The 21,647-nt window shown below is 42.5% G+C and overlaps 1 protein-coding gene across 2 annotated transcripts in view; it reads left to right on the forward strand.

The window, feature by feature from the left end:
• Positions 1 to 1,337: 1,337 nt before the first annotated feature.
• Positions 1,338 to 21,647, forward strand: part of med30 (mediator complex subunit 30) — a 33,360-nt gene continuing 13,050 nt past the window's right edge. Inside the window, exons 1-5 of one of the 2 annotated variants that reach the window (XM_065017686.1) lie at positions 1,348 to 1,436; positions 1,629 to 1,737; positions 4,726 to 4,947; positions 6,326 to 6,484; positions 12,078 to 12,185. In XM_065017686.1, the coding sequence (XP_064873758.1) occupies positions 4,795 to 4,947; positions 6,326 to 6,484; positions 12,078 to 12,185 (420 nt within the window). In that variant the 5' untranslated portion in view covers positions 1,348 to 1,436; positions 1,629 to 1,737; positions 4,726 to 4,794. Of the gene's footprint in view, positions 1,437 to 1,628; positions 1,738 to 4,725; positions 4,948 to 6,325; positions 6,485 to 12,077; positions 12,186 to 21,647 lie in introns of both variants that reach the window. The other variant, XM_029658004.2, reaches the window with a different exon arrangement.

The raw sequence follows: 21,647 nt of genomic DNA on the forward strand, positions 1-21,647 counted from the left end.
GAACTCATTCATCGTGGTGAACTAAACAGCACTCTTTTTTTGCAATTAAGAAGTTGTGGGCAGTCAAGTGAACTGACATGGCGTTTCTGTGTCAGAAGCTTACACAGAGGGCTTTGGAGAGATGAAAATAAATACCTGTCACAAGGTTTACTATTACCCAACTCAGCCTCCCAGACTAGATACATTGAAATTTAAATCCGTCCTGTAGCCGTATAACCCCAAATTTGAATGAATAATAGAAATAAAGTAATAGGCATTCTATTCTAGCTTCAGCTTCACTCAAGCCTGAAGGCAGAAGAAGCCTTTCATTTTTTCAATAAAACCATCTCTTATTCCCCTTGTCACTCAGAACAGCAATTTAGCACGGCAGGGCGCACAGGATGAGTAAGTATCTATTTCAGGCGCCTCTTGTATTTGATACTTTAATTTAAATTAAGATAGCTCACAAAAGCAGTATGTGCCGAGTAATGAATGTTAAAAGGATAGGAAACCTATCAAAAGGTGGTCCTCTCTTTGCAGAGCATTATAGTTTTTGTCCAGTCTATCATTAATGTAGCCTTAGGGGCTCACACAAGTTTGAATGTTGTTGTGTTTTATCCAAAGAGGGAGATTATGATGACACATGACACATTAGGGATGATCCAGCAAACGTTTATACAAATACAGTAAGCCACTGTACCAAAAAGTATTTAAAAAACCAGAGGGTCCAAAGATAAATATTTCTTGGTACTTTTGATCGCAGAATGTCCACCAGGTGTCGCTTTCACACAGGTGAATTTACAGTGGAGCTCGGCTCTACCGTAACATCATATTCATACTCGTCGTATTCAGACGAGTAACACCTATATTTGATGTACATATCTGCTGCTATAAGATAATGAGATAATGAGAAAGTATTTTTTGTCTTAGAGTTGGTGTTGTATTCATAGTCATGAATGGTAGCCAATGGTAGTCAACGGTAGCAACAATAATCCACATTTTTAAAGTTGGAGGGATGAGGGATGTGCCTGGTTAAATGGAACCGCTCTCAAATTTAAAGCAAAAGCTATATACGCAAGGACTGACCATCCATGATATCAACATTTTAGTTTATGTCATGTTTTCAGGATATACAGTGTTAGTTACATTTACTTTGGTTACAAACATTGGAGTAAAACAAGCTTATATTTTGGGTTCTGATGGGGTACGACAGTTAAACTAAGCCCATGAGGCATTTTTTCGAAGTTATATTCTTCAAGAATCAATGTTTAAGTCATGTAGGTAGCTAGCAACTAAGGAGTATAGCTTTAATGAAACGCTCATACTTCATGCTTTACGGTTGAGATAATAATCGGTGTATGGTCTCGCGATGTTTTGACGGTTAAGCGCTCCTGCAGAAAAAGGACTTGACACGCATGTCAACAAATAAGATAAATTAATACTAGCTAGCAACACAGGTAAGTTTAGGTCTTGCGTGTTTAGTCATTTGGACAATATGAATAGCGCCAAGGTTAACTTTTTGGTTTGTATAGCAAGAGGACAAATGCATACTAAAACAGTTTGAAAGAAAACTATCGTCTCGTTTGCTAACACAGCTAGCTAGCTAATTTAGTATTTTTAGTATTTTTATTTCGCCTTTGTTTAACCAGGTTGGCCAGTTGAGAACCATTTCTCATTTACGTCTGCGACCTGGTCAAGATAAAGGAAAGCAGTGCGACAAAAAAAAATCTAACAACACAGAGTTACACATAAACACAGGTACAGTCAATACCACAATAGAAAAACATCTATGTACAGTGTGTGCAAATGTAGAAGAGTAGGGAAGTAGGCAATACATAGGCATAGAGGCGAAATAATTACAATTTAGCATTAACAATGTTAGCTAGCTAACTTACTGTAGTAGCAAGCAACGTTAGCTAGCCATCTAGCCACCCGTTATTACGTTACATTTAGCATAATCAGTTGGGGTGCAACGTTGCAAATATAATGCATAAAGCTCACACGTGTCTATTACTGTACTGGCAGGTTATACTGATGTAAGTGTTCGTGCCTTCCAGTACTGTACAGTTCGTGTTATGAAGGGTTGCTACCCATGCATTATTGCGTAATTAAATTTGGACCATGCCATTTTGGTACTCATGCATTGCATCATAATTCATTTTGGTTTATGATGAAACAAAATATGACGTCACGCTATTGACAGGGTATGATACGGTCTGAAACAGGGTTTAAATGTGACCTTTTATTTATTTTTTACAATCAATTCTCTCTTTTTGATGTAAATGGCATGTTATAGAAGGGTCCAGACACCTTTTCTTGTGATTTCAGTTGTTTTTCCCCAAACAGCAAATCACTTCCTCATCCTCCTTGTGTGTAGTATGCCCCCCACCCCCCACAAACAAATAAGTCCTTTTAGAAACGGCAAAGCTGTCAGTATAGTGATAGGGGAAACGTCTTGAGTCGCACAAAGGGAATATAACGTTGGGGATAACGTTTGGAATGAAAACATTGCATGTGTTTTGCATGGATTACTGCAACTCGCTGTTGGCTGGGCTCCCTGCCTGTGCCATTAAACCCCTACAACTCATCCAGAACGCCGCAGCCCGTCTGGTGTTCAACCTTCCCAAGTTCTCTCACGTCACCCCGCTCCTCCGCTCTCTCCACTGGCTTCCAGTTGAAGCTCGCATCCGCTACAAGACCATGGTGCTTGCCTACGGAGCTGTGAGGGGAACGGCACCTCAGTACCTCCAGGCTCTGATCAGGCCCTACACCCAAACAAGGGCACTGCGTTCATCCACCTCTGGCCTGCTCGCCTCCCTACCACTGAGGAAGTACAGTTCCCGCGCAGCCCAGTCAAAACTGTTCGCTGCTCTGGCCCCCCAATGGTGGAACAAACTCCCTCACGACGCCAGAAAAACAGAGGAGTCAATCACCACCTTCCGGAGACACCTGAAACCCCACCTCTTTCAGGAATACCTAGGATAGGATAAAGTAATCCTTCTCACCCCCTCCCCCCTTAAAAGATTTAGATGCACTATTGTAAAGTGGCTGTTCCACTGGATGTCTTAAGGTGAACGCACCAATTTTTAAGTCGCTCTGGATAAGAGCGTCTGCTAAATGACTTAAATGTAAATGTAAAAATGTGTACAACATCTAAAGACCTGCATCACTATACTGAGAGCCATGCCTTTTTGGAGTCGCTGTTAATATTTTTTCAGGGCCCCCATACTACACAATGAGGATGAGGAAGTGATTTACTGTTTGGGGTAAGTTTCTCAAAAGCAAGTGAAATCACTAAAACGGTGTCGGGACCCTTCTATGACATGCCATTTACATCAAAAACAAACTTCAGTTGCACCTTGATAGTTATTATTAATCTAATACTCATGATTTACAGTTCACTAGAGCCTTAGCTTGTAGACGATTAGGCCATGGACTTATGGTCACTAGTAATAAATTAGGAATGTGATGGGCCTCTTCCACCCCTAGCCAAGTCTGCATGGGGTAAGGACGAGGTAGAGGAGGCTGATCCCTACTCTGGTAGTGGAAACTACTGGCCCTTTGCTATTTTCCCCATGTGCGAAATGGTGGTCGCCCTGCATGGAGTAGTTCCTGTATTGCAGACTACCTCCAGCACCATGGGGAGTAACAAAGACAAGGAGCAGACAGCAACTGTGGCCTCCCCCAGAGCGATAACCTTGTTAGCGTTGAAGAGACTGCCTCAAAGCCTGAAGGCTGCGAGGCTTTCACTGACACAAAGCCAAAGGTCTCAGCCTGGAAGAGGTTTCGCTGCTATCTGAGAAAGAAGATGAGATCCTCCTCAGAGCCCCTATTGTGTGTGTGTATGCACACAGGCTCCCGAGTGGCGCAGCAGTCTAAGGCATTGCATCTCAGTGCTAGAGGCGTCACTACAGACCCTGGTTAGATTCTGGGCTGTATCACAACCAGCTGTGATCGGGAGTCCCATAGGGCGGAACACAATTGGCCCAGCGTCGTCCGGGTTAGGGGAGGGTTTGGCCAGGGTAGGTCGTCATTGTAAAATTAGAATTTGTTCTTAACTGACTTGCCTAGTTAAATAAAAATAAATATATATAGCTACTTTAATTTTGTAAAAATAAATTAATGTTTCATGAGGAAATTTGTCTGGCAACAATTTATTTAACCCTTATTTTGCCAGGTAAGTTGACTAAGAACGCATTCTCATTTACAGCAATGACCTGGGGAATGAATGAGCCAATTGGAAGCCAGGGATGATTAGGTGGCCATGATGGCATGAGGACCAGATTGGGAATTTAGCCAGGACACCGGGCTTAACATGCCTACTCTTACGATAATTGCCATGGACACTTTAGTGACCACAGAGAGTCAGGACATCTGTTTAACTTTCCATTCGAAAGACAACAGCACCCTACAGGGCAATGTCCCCAATCACTGTCCTGGGGCATTGGCATATTTTTTTAGACCAGAGGAAAGAGTGCCTCCTACTGATTTTCCAACAGCACTTTCAGCAGCGTCTGGTCTCCCATCCAGGACCAAACCTACTTAGCCTCAGAGGAAATACAATGCCAATACAGGCATTCACATTTCCCTATGGGAAAATAAAGTATTAAACCATCAACACATGAACTTAACATCAAGAAATTAACCAGTCTGTTTCTCTTTCCCTGTCTCCCCTGCTTTCTCTCCCTTTCTCTTCCTCTATCCCCAACCCTTCCCTTTTCCATCCTTCCAATATCATACAATCAGGCATGCCAAGGTGTGCCAGTGTAGAATAGGCTGACCCCTCGCTGCACCTATAGGTCCTCTGCTGTCTCCATGACCACCCCTCCCATAGTGGCGTTCGCCGGGCAGCAGGCTCAGGCTGCCCGTGATGTCAACACGGCGTCGCTCTGTCGCATTGGCCAGGAGACGGTGCAGGATATCGTCTTACGCACCATGGAGATCTTCCAGCTGTTGAGGAACATGCAGGCACGTGTTTCTTGTGACTTTTTTGTGTTGGGACGGGTATGAAGGCTGAACAAAGTTCGAAGTCGTGCCTTTTATTATGGATGGTGCTCGTCTGTCAACCACCTTTAATACACGCAAAGCATTGTTTGCATGTGCTCCTCTTCCCTTTTACACACACACACACACACACACACACACACACACGATTCAGCCTTATTTGACCCCAGACCGACAGCATTACATAAACTGACAGCACAACATTGATTCATTGTCATCCATTTCCTCACAGTTATATCTAATAACAGTAACACAATATGACATGCATTGTCCCTCTGGTGTGAATGGATGGATATGGGCCTAAGAGCAGAAATCTGGGCCAACTAAGACTGCTTTTATTCTTGCCCAAGGAAGGCATGTCCCATGGTGCAATCCTGTCTCACGCTTGTTTTTAAACATGGAGGATGATATAATTGGTTGTGAAAAGGCCTTTATTTGATCATTAGATAGTCACCATCTGTTTATACCTCTTCTAGACCTTCTGTTGACATGTTGGAAAGATCAGACTGTGCCCTTAAGATGGGTTCAGGAGAAGTTGAGTGTGTCCCAAATGGCACCCTATTCCCTATGTAGTTCACTGCTTTTGACCAGGACTCATACTAGGACTCTCAAAAGTAGTGCACTATATAGGGAATAGGGTGCCATTTGGGACACAACAAGATGTTGTCTTTCTCGGTCTGTCTGTGTCTCAGAGAAGATCCTTCTGCAGCTCATTAAAACAACAACAGCGTAAGACAAAAGAAGAAGACCGCAAGCCGTGCTGCCTCGCTGCAGAATGTACAAACAGCACTGTTGTGACTTGTTTCACAGATCACAGACTCTGTGTGGGGAAAGAAAGATCACTCTGTTTACAGAGTGGTAGTCATGTATACAGGTATATGTATACACCCTACCTACCTACCCTCATGCAGGGAATAGTTTCAGGCTGTACAGGATGTTTACTATCAGTTAAAAATGCCTAAAGCTAGTTAGCATAAAGCTCAGGTGAAACAGTCCAGAGCTTTTCTAAGTCATACACATATCATCTAGTTAGTTATATGTAAACTTCTCCTCTCAATGGAATGCCATGTAACCGCACATTTAAATAAATACATGTAAAACCGTTTTTTTTGTCTACATTGCAATAATTCAGTCGTTATTTTACAAACCATCTACACTTCAGTTACCACCATAAACATTTGAGAAATTACACGCTGGCTATTAGTAGTCAAGGAGTAACTGGTCAAGGAGGTACTAGTCGAGTAAACAGGAGGCCCTGAAATGACCCATAGCTATTAGTACAATGTTATTACATTACTAGGAAAGAAGTGTGTTACATACTCTTCTATGTCATCTCCCCCAGCTGCCAAATGGAGTGACGTACCACCCCAGCACCCACCAGGACAGGCTGGGCAAACTGCAGGAGCACCTGCGTATGCTCTCTGTACTCTTCCGCAAGCTGCGCCTCGTCTACGACAAATGTAACGAAAACTGCACCGGTCTGGACCCCGTACCCCCAGAGGTGAGTTGCCACTGTGCCAGGACCACTCTGTGTATCACAATCAATATATAACCAGTTTGAGCCGGACATAGTGTACTTTACCACAGTTGACGCCATTTTGGCTCGGTGTACAAACCTACACAAACCACTAATGCAGATTTATGAACATTTCGGTTCTTGCCAGAGAGATTGGATTACAGTTTCCTCATACAAAATGTCTGAATGTAGTGAGGGGATCCACCGTGGCTGTGAAGAAAGTTCAGAGGAACCCCTGGTGCCTGTAGGATTCTTATCTCTCCAACTCTATCAGGTCTACCTCGGGACAGACACCCTATTTCCTATATAGTGTACTACTTTTGCGCAGGCCAGTAGTGCACTCTACAGGGAATATGTTTCCATTTGAGACGCAACACTCGGCTCAGCTCCACATTCAATTCAATGGCCGCTTTGTGTTTGTCCTGAGGGCCTCCTTAGTGGCTGTTATGGACACCCACCTCTAAATACCCACCACTTTATTTTACTGAGCTACTCGGTTGGCTACTGTTTTAGACCTCGTGCTGGGCGATTCCACTTTTTTGTTGGTGGTTTCATTGTTGCAGTCTTTTCTCCTATTGATTTGGAGACAATTGGTTGTAAAACCAGTGTTTTAGAACTGACATTGCATGCACACGTTTAATTAGGCTTTCAAACATACAGTACCAGTCAAAAGTTTGGACACACCTACTCGAGGGCTTTTCTTTATATTTTATTATTTTCTACATTGTAGACTAATAGTGAAGACATCAAAACTGTGAAATAACACATGGAATCGTGTAGTAACCAAAAAAGTCTTAAACAAGTCTAAATACATTTTAGATTTAGATTCTTCAATGTAGCCACCCTTTGGCATTCTCTCAATCAGCTTCATAAGGAATGCTTTTCCAACAGTCTTGAAGGAGTTCCCACATATGCTGAGCACTTGTTGGCTGCTTTTCATTCACTCTGCGGTCCAACTCATCCCGGACCATCTCAATTGGGTTGAGGTCAGGTGATTGTGGAGGCCAGGTCATCTGATGCAGCACTCCATCATTCTCCTTCTTGTTCAAATAGCCCTTACACAGCCTAGAGGTGTGTTGGGTCATTGTGTTGTTGAAAAACAAATGATAGTCCCACTAAGCGCAAACCAGATGGGATGGCGTATCGCTGCAGAATGCTGTGGTAGCCATGCTGGTTAAGTGTGCCTTGAATTCTAAATAAATCACTGACAGTGTAACCAGCAAAGCACCCCCACACCATTCCATCTCCTCTTCCATGCTTCACGGTGGCAACTAGACATGCTGAACAGTGACAATTATGAGACAGCCTATAGGGAGGAGGTCAGAGACCTGGCCGTGTGGTGCCAGGATAATAACCTCTCCCTAAACGTGATCAAGACAAAGGAGATGATTGTGGACTACAGGAAAAGGAGGACCGAGCACGCCCCCATTCTCATCGACAGGGCTGTAGTGGAGCAGGTTGTGAGCTTAAAGTTCCATCACCAACAAACTATCATGGTCCAAACACACCAAGATAGTCGTGAAGAGGGCACGACACAGCCTAATCCCTCTCAGGAGACTGAAAATATTTGGTATTGGTCCTCAAAAGGTTCCACAGCTGCACCGTCGAGAGCATCCTGACTGGTTGAATCACTGACTGGTATGGCAACTGCTCGGCCTCCGACCGCAAGGCACTACAGAGTGTGTACGGCCCAGTACATCACTGGGGCCAAGCTTCCTGCCATCCAGGACCTCTATACCAGGTGGTGTCAGAGGAAGGCCCAAAAATTGTCAAAGACTCCAGCCACCCTAGTCATAGACTGTTCTCTGCTACAGCACGGTAACGGAGTGCCAAGTCTAAGTCCAAAAGGCTTCTTAACAACTTCTACCCCCAAGCCATAAGACTCCTGAACAGCTAATCAAATGGCTAGCCAGACTATTTGCATTGTCCCCCCAACCTCTTTTACACGGCTGCTACTCTGTTTATTATCTATGCAATGTCACTTTACCCCTACCTAACCTGTGCCTCCGCTGTCACGTTCTGACCTTAGTTCCTTTGTTTTTGTCTTTGTTTAGGTATGGTCAGGGCGTGAGTTGGGGTGAGCAGTCAATGTTTGTTTTTCTATGTTGGTTTTTGAGTTCGGCCTAGTATGGTTCTCAATCAGAGGCAGCTGTCAGCTGTCAATCATATTTAGGTAGCCTTTTTTCCACCTGGGTTTTGTGGGTGTTTATTTTCTGTCTAGTGTGTGTTGTCACTTTACAGAACTATTTCGGTTTCGTTGATTCACATTTATTATTTTGTTCCAGTATTCAGTTGTGTTTTTTGAATAAATCAATATGGACAATTACCACGCTGCGTTTTGGTCCGATCCTTACTCCTCCTCAGACGAAGAGGAGGAAATCTGTTACACCCGCACATTGACTCTGTACCGGTACCCCCTGTATTTAGCCTCGCTAGTGTTATTTTTCTGCTGCTCTCTAATTATTTGTTATTTAAAAAATTAAAATAAATGAACACTTATTTTTTCTTAACTGCATTGTTGGTTAAGGGCTTAAGGGCTTGTAAGTAAGCATTCACTGTAATATCTAGACCTGTTGTTTTCGGCGCATGTGACAAATACAATTTCATTGGATTTGAAAAGGAAAGCAATTCCACAAATTAACTTTTAACAAGGCACCCTGTTAATTGAAATGCATTCCAGGTGACTACCTCATCAAGCTGGTTGAGAGAATGCCAAGAGTGTGCAAAGCTGTCATCAAGGCAAAGGGTGGCTACTTTGAAGAATCTCAAATATAAAATATATTTTGATTTAACACTTTATTGGTTACTACATGATTCCATATGTGTTATTTCATAGTTTTGATGTCTTCACTATTATTCTACAATGTAGAAAAAAGTAAAAATAAAGAAAAACCCTTGAATGAGTAGGTGTCCAAACTTTTGACTGGTACTGTATACAGTACATTTGTTTTATGTATGGGCCATGGTGACGGAATTACGCTGAGACTCAGATTGTTCACTAAAATGTATACCAAACAAAAACCATAGATTTCAAAGTTTAACAAACCGTGCAACTCTATGCACAATGACTATTTTTAACAATTCCTACTGAACATTTTACAAACACACATTTACAGGAAGAACTGTGCAGATACAAAGTTTGTGAACAGAATGAAACAGAACATCTTCACAGTTTTTTCAGTAAATGTTAATTTTTGATAATGTACTGTGTATTCATTGTGCATAGAGAGCTATAGTTTGTTAAACTTTGAAATGAATGGTTTTTGTTTGCCATACGGTTTGAAAGTCTCAGTATAATTCAGTTACTGTAGAATTGCCCTTATGGCATACTGGCTTGCTGTATTTCTCTCTCAGGGGGGAAAAGTTACACTTTTATTTGTAATTCTGGTCATATGTAAACCTCACTGTCCATTACACTCCACAGTTGTACCACTTCATTTAAAAATGTTTACCTATCCCCCCAGAGGCTGTGCAAACTACTTACTGTGCTGATCAACCAATACTTCACTGCAACATGTTGTCTGGATGGAGTTGATTTTGGCCCGCCGAACGCCGCCATTTATCATCCCCTGAAACTCAAGTGGCTGACAAGCCTGCCGGCCGCAGTCCTGACAATCATGCTATTGGCTGGCCGCTGACCGGGCTTTCCCCAAACAGGAAGTGGAATCAATGACTAAGCCAGCGTGACCTCATCGCGTTCCTATTTAGCAGCAGGCCTGGTAATGAACAACTGGGGAAAGCTTCCCACATAAGCGGTTTTCTGTTTTTTCCCAGAGACTGGGGTTATGACTCACAGTCACGGAGACAAACACACACTCTTTCTCTCTCGCCCTCTCTTTCTACCCCGCACATTTTCCCCCTTCCGGACTGCCAATAACAGCTCTTACCTTTAAATTCAATATGTGTTTGGCTCATAGCTGGAATTATAGAAGTAGAAAAAGTTTTTCCGCCCCTAACAATCACAGTTGGCCTAATATAATATCCAGCACGTCTTCTGTCTTCTCTCCAACACAAGTCAGACAGCTTAGGGTTTGGCATCGGTCTCTCTGACTGACTAGAGAAAACTGCCAGAGCTGTCTCTTGTTTTTCTCATGTGATTCTCTCTCTGTCTTTCTTCTGGCCTGGCCCTATCCAGCCCTGCAGTAATGCTTTGGTCACAGCCTGCTTTAATCATTGTCTACACTGGCCTCTGCCAGTTGCTAAACCTCAGGTCATTGACTGCAATGAAATGTGATCAACTACTAGGTTATTTAGAATGTTGAAAAGCACTCGGCCTCAGATTTGTGTTGGACTTCACTGTGTTTTCACGCCTGCTAAGGCTTTTGGTTGGCTCTTGTACCTAATCTTTATGTATTTATTTATTTCTGAGTTATGAGAAGGATGCTGTAGCCGTTAATGTTGTTTCTTTTCTCAAATCATTACCTCGTTCCTACATAACCATTTAAGCAATCTCACCTTGCACAGCCATGTATGATAATAGGAACCCAGTAGACGACAAGTGTTAACGCTAGTATAATGGTACCATTTAAGATAAGCCTGTTGATCTTGATGCAGTGCAATAGAGAACAATGTGTTCCATACAGCACTGCTTATTATCCTGCAGACCAGCAGATGTCAGTGTGATTTAAAGCAGAGTAGTCGGTGTAGTGTCAGCCAGACAACGTCAAGCACAGAGAGCGCTTAAAAAGGAAATAAGCACTTGGGTATAGACTGTGGAGAAGTCCTGATTCTGAATTGGTGGCGGTGGTATGGAACTGTTTGTAGATTAGATTATATTTTAAGTGTTTTTGTGATCTACACAAAATCCCTATTTTCTGCTCATGAAGGCAGTTCTAATTCAGTATAACGGGAGGGAATGACATAGAAATCTCTTTTATACAAGCTTAGTAGGGAGAGTTTGTGCTCACGCAAGCAGTATAGATAGACCTATTGTAATGGAGGACTTGGTGGATTATATATTCTTAGGTTTTAATATTGCCTTAATGCAGGGTTCCCCAAACTCTGTCCTCTAGACCATCAGGGGTGCACTTTTAGTTTTTTTTGCCCAAGCAGGACACAGCTGATTTAAATAATCAACGAATCATCAAGCTTTGATCATTTGAATCAGCTGTGTGGTGTTAGGGCAAAAACCAAAAACGTGCACCCCTTGGGGTCCCAAGGACCGCGTTTGGGAAACGCTGGCGTAAGGTGTTCGCTTCCAAGTGTTGAGCCACAGCTCTGTTATGATTAACTACTATGTATCGGTATGATAACGACTGTTTCTTTACAGCATTTCATACACCTATACATAGAGTATGGAGACTTTAGAGAAGGGAGTGAGTCTATATTTGTCACGTTTGTATTTCTTTGTTTGATGAGATACAGAAGCCAATTAATGGTTTTTTTCTCCCTCCTTTTTTAAATGGATCTTTATTTAACCAGGCGACTCCCATTGAAATGGTAATCTCTTTTACAAGGGAGTCATATGTATTTTCCTATTGCAAACCAAAGCACCAAACTACTTATCAATTTACCATCCCCTCATTGAACGCCTGTGGTCATTGTATTTGTTTATATCCAACACCTCTCCCCCACACAGCAACTCATCCCCTACGTGGAGGACGACAGCTCCAAACACGATGAGCGCTTGGCCAGCCAGGCCCGCCCGGCAACAGAGGAGAGGAGAGAAATCCTGGAGGTTAACAAGGTGAGCTGCCCACTGGGGATTTATAGATATAAATGTACAGTACGCTGGGCTTTAGAGAGCACAGCCCTTTATATAAAAAGTAACCCAAATAGGGATTCCAGGAGGAGAGAGGCCAAAAGAGAGAGAGAACAGATGCTACAAAGAGAAAAAAAGATCTATGACAAAATATATTGTGAAGACATAAGCTACATATTGTACACAATACTCCCAGTACTCTTGTGTACTGTATCTTACTTAAAGTATTAATAGCCTGTCTGACTGTTGAAAAAACGTTTTTGGTAAAAACATATCATGCATTATTTGGTAGCGTTGCAGCTTTTATTAGCCCCTGGTCATTGTGTGTGTATGTATGTATGTATGTGTGTGTGTGTTCTTCTGTGCATGCTTGCCTGTCTGAGTGTGCTGAATCATAATGGAGTTCACAGAAGTCACAGATGAGTATTGGTTATTTTTAAGAGCTCTATCTCCCTCACTGCTCTTAAAGGTAACCACTACAGTAAAACATGGGCTGAACACTGAGCTTAACTAAACTTAGGTGCATGCCAAACAAATGGTGTATCCGCTGCATGCACACAAACCATAAGCATCAATATCAGCATTCTAGCTGACCCGTGTTGCTATGAAACATACCACATACCAAAGGAGAGTAGCCACGCACATCCAAACATAACAGGCCCAAGACACATTGAACACAGAGTAACTACGAACGTCCAAACGTAGCCTAGGAGCTGGACGAAAATATAGCAATGAAAACAATGAAAATACTAATTTTAAATGTGGGAGCACTGAGCAAACGGTGAAGTGGACAATTGAACATTCACCATCTTAGCTGCTCATACCACAACGTTACTACCCGAAACAACAGGGCACATAGGAGACAAGAAGAACGAGAAGGTAGGCTTCAATTGCATGTCTGCAGCAGCCATCCCCTCCACTTCACGCTGCTCCACTTGGAGCCCAAATTCCCAGCTGCATATTAAAGCTACGATGAGGAGAACATATTTTGGGGAGTTAAAGGGGTCACCTCATCAGGAGGGGAGTGATGTGGCAGAATGCGGAAAGCAGATGTTTAGGAGGCCCGGCTGCATCTGCTACAGCGAACCGAGCCAGATAGATAGAGCCAGGTTAACATGTAACTGGATGGGATAAATGGGAAGATTTTAGTGTGAAGACATGTCACATATTGAACCAAATACCAGATTCCACAGGACGAGAGAGAAAAGAGGGAGAAGAGAAGCTCCAGAGAAAGAGGAAAAATGGATGGATTACTGGACCGGATGGATAAAGGAGATTTTAGTGTGAAGACATATTGAGACATAGGATTCCAGTCATTCCAGAGGAGGAGAGATGGAGGGAAAAGAGGGAACACTGAGAGGGAGAAAAAAAGAGCGAGAAGACAGATGACCGGATGAACCGATATGTAGACAAAGGGAAGATGTCCGAGGGAAGTTCTGCATATCGAGCCAGAGAAGATTCTCCAGTAGAAGAGAGAGCGAGAAAAAGAAGAGACACTTGAAGGAAAGAGAGAAGACCGATAGATGGAAGTCTACAACAGACAGATAGATAGATATGTAGACAGTTGGAACGATACTGGCTTCTAAAAGAGAGCAAAGACTGATGGAATTCCTATAGAAGACAAATACAATGACATATACTGCACTGTAAATCAATGACAAACACAATATAAGATTGAGAAATAAGATTATAAAAAGAAAATAGACTGATGTCGAACTGAATTGATAGATATATGTCCCCAGAAGGGAAAGTAAAACAAAAGGGTAATTGACACCTGTATATAGTAATATCCCCATAGTACAAACAGATGTGAAGGCAAACAACTATAGCCTGGTCCCAGATCTGTTTATGCTGCCTTGACAACTCATATGGCCAAACAGATGTAGGACCAGGCTAGCCCTGTCGTTTGTCTTTTGCTCCAACCCAGCAGGAAAGGTAGGTAAAGAGTAGAGTATGCTAGGTTAAAGGAGGTTCACTGGAGGTGCTCCAAGATAAATGACTCCTCCATGGTAATGTCTTGCTGCTTTATGGGCCGCCCTGTGTGTGAGTGATAGCCTGTTCTCGTTATCTGTCGATTTGGGTAATTGCTGTTTGTCGGAGGCGCGTTGACTGATGGTGATGCAATCTGTCGAGGGAGGGAGAGAAGAAGGGAGTTAGAGATGGTGTGCATGCAGCCGATAGTGTGTGCTTTGGTGTAAGTATGAGTGAAATATGTGTGTGTGAGTTCATTTGAGCATGTAACCTCTGTATGAGCAAGTATGGTGTTTGCATAAATGTTTAAGATGCATCAGCTATAATTTATTGCCACCTAATGGTCTGAGATTGCTCTGAGCTGCAGACCGATTGTGCATATCAATTTCCTTTTCCTCACTTTCTCCTCTGCTCTAACGAGAAACACAAACTCTGAAGCGCCCAAGTGACCCCAAATTAGAGCCTTAATGAATGCCTCGCATTAGTGGTCACACACCAATTAATGGGAGGAAACAATGAATATGACAAACCGACAACCTGATTCCCTTTTATCGAATTGAAATTTCGAAGATGTTTTGCTGATAAGCATTTACGTCCCATCTGTGTCGCCTTTTACGTCCAAGAAGGACGTAAAAGGCGATGATGATGATGATTCACTGGGCTCTCAAGAGTATTTGATAATCATTCCATCTGGGATATGAAGCTTCTGCATTGTCATCTCCCCATCACTCTTTCTCTTCCCTACTTCACCCTTCTTCCTTTCCTCCATCCTTCCTTCTCTTCTTACCCTCTTGGGTCCTAACTGATGACCAGCTCCTTCGGGAGTGTCACAGGCAGTACCTTCCCCGTGATACGGGAGGGGACCTGGGACCATCCCGAGTGCTTCTCCGTTGCAGCCCTGCCATCAACACTCGGCCAGCGTTTGATTTAATACCAGCCTAAGTGAGAATAAATTCCTGTCATAGCCCATTAAGGAGGCCTTGGAGAGATCTGGCCTGTTATTAATTCTCCACAGCTCCTCTCTTTCTCTCTCCGTCTCTCCTCTCTCTCCTCCCCCTCCCCTCATTCCCTCCCTCGCACACACTCCCTTGCTTTTTTAATATCCTGTTAATTACCGCGTCTGTCCTCTTTATTCAAATGAAAAAGTGAGAAATTAAAAGCAAAGGCAGTTTGTAATTTCAAATCGGGGAAGTGTGGGGGGGGTGCCTCTCCAATGGCGGTGCAGTCGTGGATAATGAATTGCAGTGACATTGGCCGGTTAGCAGTGTTCTCTGAAGAGCCGGCCGGGGTCTGTGGAGGCCTAATGATAAACAAACAGAGACCCAGATGATAATGAGACTCACTCGGAGAGAGGGATACGGATGGCTTTATGTAGCGCTCGTTCTCTCTTCCTCCCTCAACTACTCCCTCTTTCTCCCCCTCTGCCTCTTTCTCCCCCTCTGCCTTTTTTTCTCTCAACTCCTCTCTCTCTCCCCCCTCTCTCTCTCCCCCTCCCTCTCTCTCTCTCTCTCTCTCTCTCTCTCTCTCCCCCTCTCCTCCCCCCCCCTCTCTCCCTACACACTCCAGCATTAGCAGGCTGTTCACAGGAGGCGCACACACCTCCATGTTATTATCAGGCTCATATGTAGCCCATTAGACCAGTGTGTTGGCCAGGAGCTTTTTAATTGGTGAGCAGGAGGTCAGAGGGGAAATGCAGCACAACTCATGTTGTTGGAAGATCAGGGGGCTGTTTTTGGAATGAGAACGTATTTCGAGTGAATTCTCTGATATATTTTCTAATTTGTTAAACCGTTTAAGGAATATGTAACCATTTAGACTAGAGTTTTTTTTAAATTTTCTAAATGTTTTTTTAAATTCTCAAAATGGATTCGTTAACTACATCAAGGCAGGCTGAAAGTCTTTACTGGCTTGAAAGAGGAAGGATTAGGTGTACAGCAGTATGTCTATTGTGACCATGGTGACGCCACCAGGTTGACGGGTTCGCTGTAAATCCCACCTGTTTAGAAATGGATCCCATGAACTTGAGATATGTTGGTGTGTAGGGCTGTTACGGTGACTGTATTACCACCACACCGGTGGTCACAAGTCATGACCGCAGTCAAATTCCACGTGACCGTTTAGTCAAGTTATCTAGTCTTTTCCAAGCTTTTTTTTCTGGTAACCTTTTATTTAACTAGGCAAGTCAGTTAAGAACACATTTTTATTTACCATGACGGCCTACTCTGGCCAAACCCTAACCCGGACGACACTGGGCCAATTTTGCACCACCCTATGAGATTCTCACGGCTGGTTGTGATACAGCCCAGGGTCGAACCAGGGTCTGTAGGGATGCCTCTAGCACTGAGATGCAGTGCCTTGCGCCACTCGGGAGCCCCCAAACACACTAATTAAACACTTAATTAGAGCCCATGAGTTCATGTTGCGCAACATTTCTATAGGCTATGCAATTGCATGAGAAAACAGAGTTTTGATGGTCTCAATTAAAAAGTTGATTCCATCAGCTTTCTATAGGCTAGACCTACTATATTTATTTATCAACCTTCCTAACACTAAGCACATTGCTTGTCTTTACAACAGGAGTATAGCCTACCGGGCTGGCATGAAAATGACTTGAGGCTGTAATTGCTGCCAAAGGTGCTTCAACAAAGTACTGAGTAAACCTGTTTTTTGTCATTATGGGGTATAGTGATGATTGTTGAGGGAAAAAATGGTTTTAATCCATTTTAGAATAAGGCTGTAACGTAACAACAACGTAACAAAGTCAATGGGTCTGAGTACTTTCCGAATGCACTGTATATTATTTAGAATATTTAAAGGCAAGATTTAAATAAGAATAGTCTGATGGGTGACAATATTAGCCTATCACTTGTGAATTATATATCATCACTTGTGAATTATATATCATCACTTGTGAATACAGTAAGGCATGAAAGAGAGCATGCCTTTTGTTGTTGAATTTTAAAAAATCATAGTTGCACACCCATGTAGCCCATAGGCCAACATATTTTGATAAGGTTTGTATCACTACTAAAGTGGCCAAATAACTTCTTCAAATTAAGCACATTAATCCGCTTTACAAGGGGTGTAGAGCCTAACTGGCATACATAAGCAACGCGTGAGCTTCATGTTTGGGGAATATAATTTTCACCATAAAAATGCACCAATTGCATTTGCAGTCACTTTTGATAATGGTGTTTCCCCACTAATTGCATTTTGGAACATTCACGCTTATAGCCTACTGCCGTGAGCACATTGCTACGCGTATAATATGAAGAAATAGCCTAATAGTTTATCAACATTCCGATCTGTTAAATTCAGCCTCATTGCTTTTAAAAGTTTTTTTTTATGCTAGTGGTTGTATTAATTTGGAATCTATTGCATCCCACAATTGTCCCAGACTATGTTTGGAATATTTATTTCTCACACAGAAGGACAAGTTGACCAGTAGAATAAGTCGACATAAACTAGTGCTTTTGCTGTTTGTTAGGCCTACTCATCTTGTTGGCTGATGAAAAGTACATTTGGACAGTTCTTCCAATATGTGCCTCTGAATTCAATAAGGATGTGCGCAGTTGTGTCCCCGATGTGTCTCTTTATTTGTAGCCTGTGAGGACCTGAGATGCTGTGAGAAGGACCCGATCACGTGACGGGCATTGGCTAATAAGAATTACGTTTTTATGAGAGTGGGGAATTATAATTATTATATTCAGCCCAAGAGCACAACGGCCACTGACCAGGGGGCTTTACGGCCACACAAATGCCACTGGGAAAATCGAGTCATTATCAAGTGCTTGTCAAATTGTGAGAGACTGATGAAGTGTGTGCAGACTGTGCAAATTAACAATGCAGAGCTTATACCTTTAAAATAAAATGAGAATTTCTAAGCAAATCTGTTCTGCTAAATTAACTAGTGTAGCCCACAGCCATATGTCATAGCCAGATCAGGACTATGATCAGGGCTAACATAAAGATAACTCATGCTATTCTCATGCTATTCATAAAGATAAGTATGCTATTCTGTTCTTCTAAAATAGACCACATTTTCTTCATATCATGTTTCTTTAGACCTGTCCTAAAATAAATATTGGATTTATTGTGATGGTGTAGGCTATATTAAATGGATTTATTAGACTATTTAAAATGTAGATGTTCCAAAGGTCTGCATCAGTGGCTTGTAGGCTATGCGTGGAAGCCAGGAGATGCTAAATGTGTTTATGTTAATTAACGGTCAATTACCGTGAGACTAGCAGTTATTTGCTTGACAATCACCGGCTGACAAAATTTCATGACCGCTTACAGCCCTATTGGTGTGAAGAGGAAATCAGGCCGACGACTGGAATCTGCTGCACCAACAAAACAAGTGACACTTAGCCTCTCTCCCCAAACACCAAACCTTGTTCTTGCTCCCCTCGTGTAAAAAGAGCTAAAATAACATCTCCAATCGGTGGAGACTTTAGTGGAATTACACCGCCTTTCATCTTCCCAGATATCTGCCTGCCTCATTTTCTCTCCACGGTTGCATATGAGATCTGGGCTGGACCCATATGCTCTAATCCCCTGACAGCTGAGGCAGAGATGAAAGAGCCCGGCTCGTTGGCCCTGAGATAGAGAGGGAGGCATCACCGAGCAAATGCAGTCTAAAGCCCCCTATACCTCACACTACACCCGAGTTCTCCAAGCTAACCTTCTCTACTGCACCCTTTCTCTCTAAACTACCCCTCCACCATTACACCCTATACACTCTCTCTCCAAGTTAACCATCCTCACACCCTCACTCTCCAAGCTGCCCCTCCACTACACCCAACACCCTCTCTCTCCAAGTTACCCCTCCAAAACACCTTTACACTTTCTCTTTACAAGCTACCCCACCACCTCCCACCCTCTCACTTACTCTCTCCAAGTTAACCCTTCACTACCTGCTCACCCTTCAAGATACCCTTCCAGTATGGACATCATCTCACTCCTTGCAATCCAAACCCATTGTCCGACACACTGTCCTATTCATTCACACTCTTTGACTGTATGGCACCAGGCTCAGACAAATATTGATGGTCCGTAACGTTAGCACAAAGAAAACTGTACAGATATATCTTCTTTTGCTACTCCGACTCTGCCTTAAGAGAGTTACTCCAGATGGGCAAATGTATCTCCTTTGAGCATATAGTGTCCCCACTGAGTTCTGAAAACTATGAACTCTCTCTGCTCTTCTCCCAATATCATCTGAAGAGATTATAGGGAAAACTATTCAGATATTGAGTTTATCAAACTTCCATGAGATTGCATGATAATCCTGATGATTTGAAGGCATCATTACAAGTCTTCCCTTCCCTCACCCTGTCTGCTTCCTCATGTCTCCATTGTCCCTTTTATCTATACTGAACAAAAATATAAAAGCAACATGTAAAGTGTTGGTCCCATGTTTCATGAGCTGAAATAAAAGATCCCAGAAATGTTCCATATGCACAAAAGCTTCTTTCTCTCAAATGTGCACAAATTTGTTTACATCCGTGTTAGTGAGAAATTCTCCTTTGCCAAGATAATTCATCCACCTGACGGGTGTGGCATATCAAGAAGTTGATTAAACAGCATGATCATTACACAGGTGCACCTTGTACTGGGGACAATAAAAGGCCACTCTAAAATGTGCAGTTTTGTCACACAACACAATGTCATAGATGTCTCAAGTTTTGAGGGAGCGTGCAATTGGCATGCTGACAGCCGGAATGTCCACCAGAGCTGTTGGCAAAGAATTTGTTAATTTCTCTACCATAAGCCGCCTCAAACTTAATTTTAGAGAATTTGGCAGTACGTCCAACTGGCCTCACAATCACAGACCATGTGTAACCACGCTAGCCCAGGTCCTCCACATCTGGCTTCTTCACCTGCGGGATCATCTGAGACTAGCTACCTGGACAGCTGATGAAACTGAGTCTTTCTGTCTGTAATAAAGCCCTTTTGTTGGGAAAACGAATGCTGATTGGCTGAGCCTGGCTCCCCAGTGGTTGCCACTGTCGTGACTTGACTTAAACATTAATCTGAAGACTGTTATTTATCTAATTACCTAACTATGTTTAATTATTACCCAATTCAATGAATCATGTAACAATTAACTCATTAGGATCTGGGGCACCATGAGAGAGTTTCTTTAAAGAGTTACCATCTCCCGAATTAAATTAAAGGTCTTTACCTATCACATCCATAAACAGTCAACTTATTAATCAGAACCTCATATCATATCCTCATTCTTAACTGTCATAACCTCCTTGCATCTGAAAAAAAAACAGCCTTACTTATGATTCAGTACTACACAAATTGTTTTACTTATTTATTTACTAGCTAATTAAATTGGAACACAGGATAAACATACACACTTGCATTTGTTATTGACTGGGGACTTAATATGCTGAAAACAGGTCCCTAGAGAAATGACAACAACATGGCTGCTTATTAAATAAGAGACAGAGAGGGAGAGAGAGGGACAGAGACACTTAATATTGGTACATTCAGATATTTTTTGCTGCACGCTTGTAAGGCTCTGATTGTCTGAAATGGTTCCGACAAGTCTTCTACGGTTGTCCTTCTCTGTAGTTGTCCGGTATCTGGTGACTTGTCGTGTAGTCCTGAACAGAACTACACAGGTGCCTTTCCTTCCATTCACTCTTGAAGATGCTTCTTTGAAGATAGGCTAGCCAGCCGTTTTGATGGTTTGAGTAGAGTAACAGGATGGTCCTACTTAAATTAGCTTTCGAAGATACTTTACTTAGGACAGCTAATCAGCCATACCAGTGATTGTCCGGGAGGTGAGTTTCTCATCTCTACCTCGTGTTTAGATTCAAAGCTCAAACCACTTTAAACGTGCAGCTGCAGTTTCACTTCTTTCTAGTCTGATAAGTTAATTTCTTAACCCATCATTTATTCAGTTTGTTCGAAAGGGGCGGTTCCGACAGGCTGACACGCTCTCTGACCTCAATTCGGGGCGGTGACTACTCACGGTGCAAAGTTATGTAAAACAATGATCTTTTATAGCTCCTCAAATTACATCCCTCACTTATCAAAAACACTCATCATTTTTCAAACTGCATTCACAACACATAGTATGGACACTTCATACATGTAGTGGGTATACTTTCCAAGTTACAGTATTTCCTTTATAACGTTTTTATTGACATTATAAAATCAGAAACAAAATGATATTAGTGTTTTATAGATCGCCTCTGGTCATTCCCCATGGTCAATATTAGAAATATTGTTCCAGTATTTGCTTTTGAACGTGTTAAGAGTTTCGGCGGGAAAAGTCTATTTGCAACAAAGAACATTCCTTTTGGGGCATCTTGGGGAGGGAGACCTGAATCTTCTCCCCTTGATTTATAACAGGATGTGAGTTATTAATCGTCACAAGTTCTTTCCTCCCCCCTCTGCCGGTGAGAGGGGGTCTGATTGAAGTTATTCATTGCAAACCTGATCTATTTGATCCTC

This window comes from Oncorhynchus nerka, linkage group LG4, assembly GCF_034236695.1.
Source record: "Oncorhynchus nerka isolate Pitt River linkage group LG4, Oner_Uvic_2.0, whole genome shotgun sequence".
Taxonomy (NCBI): Eukaryota; Metazoa; Chordata; class Actinopteri; order Salmoniformes; family Salmonidae; genus Oncorhynchus; species Oncorhynchus nerka.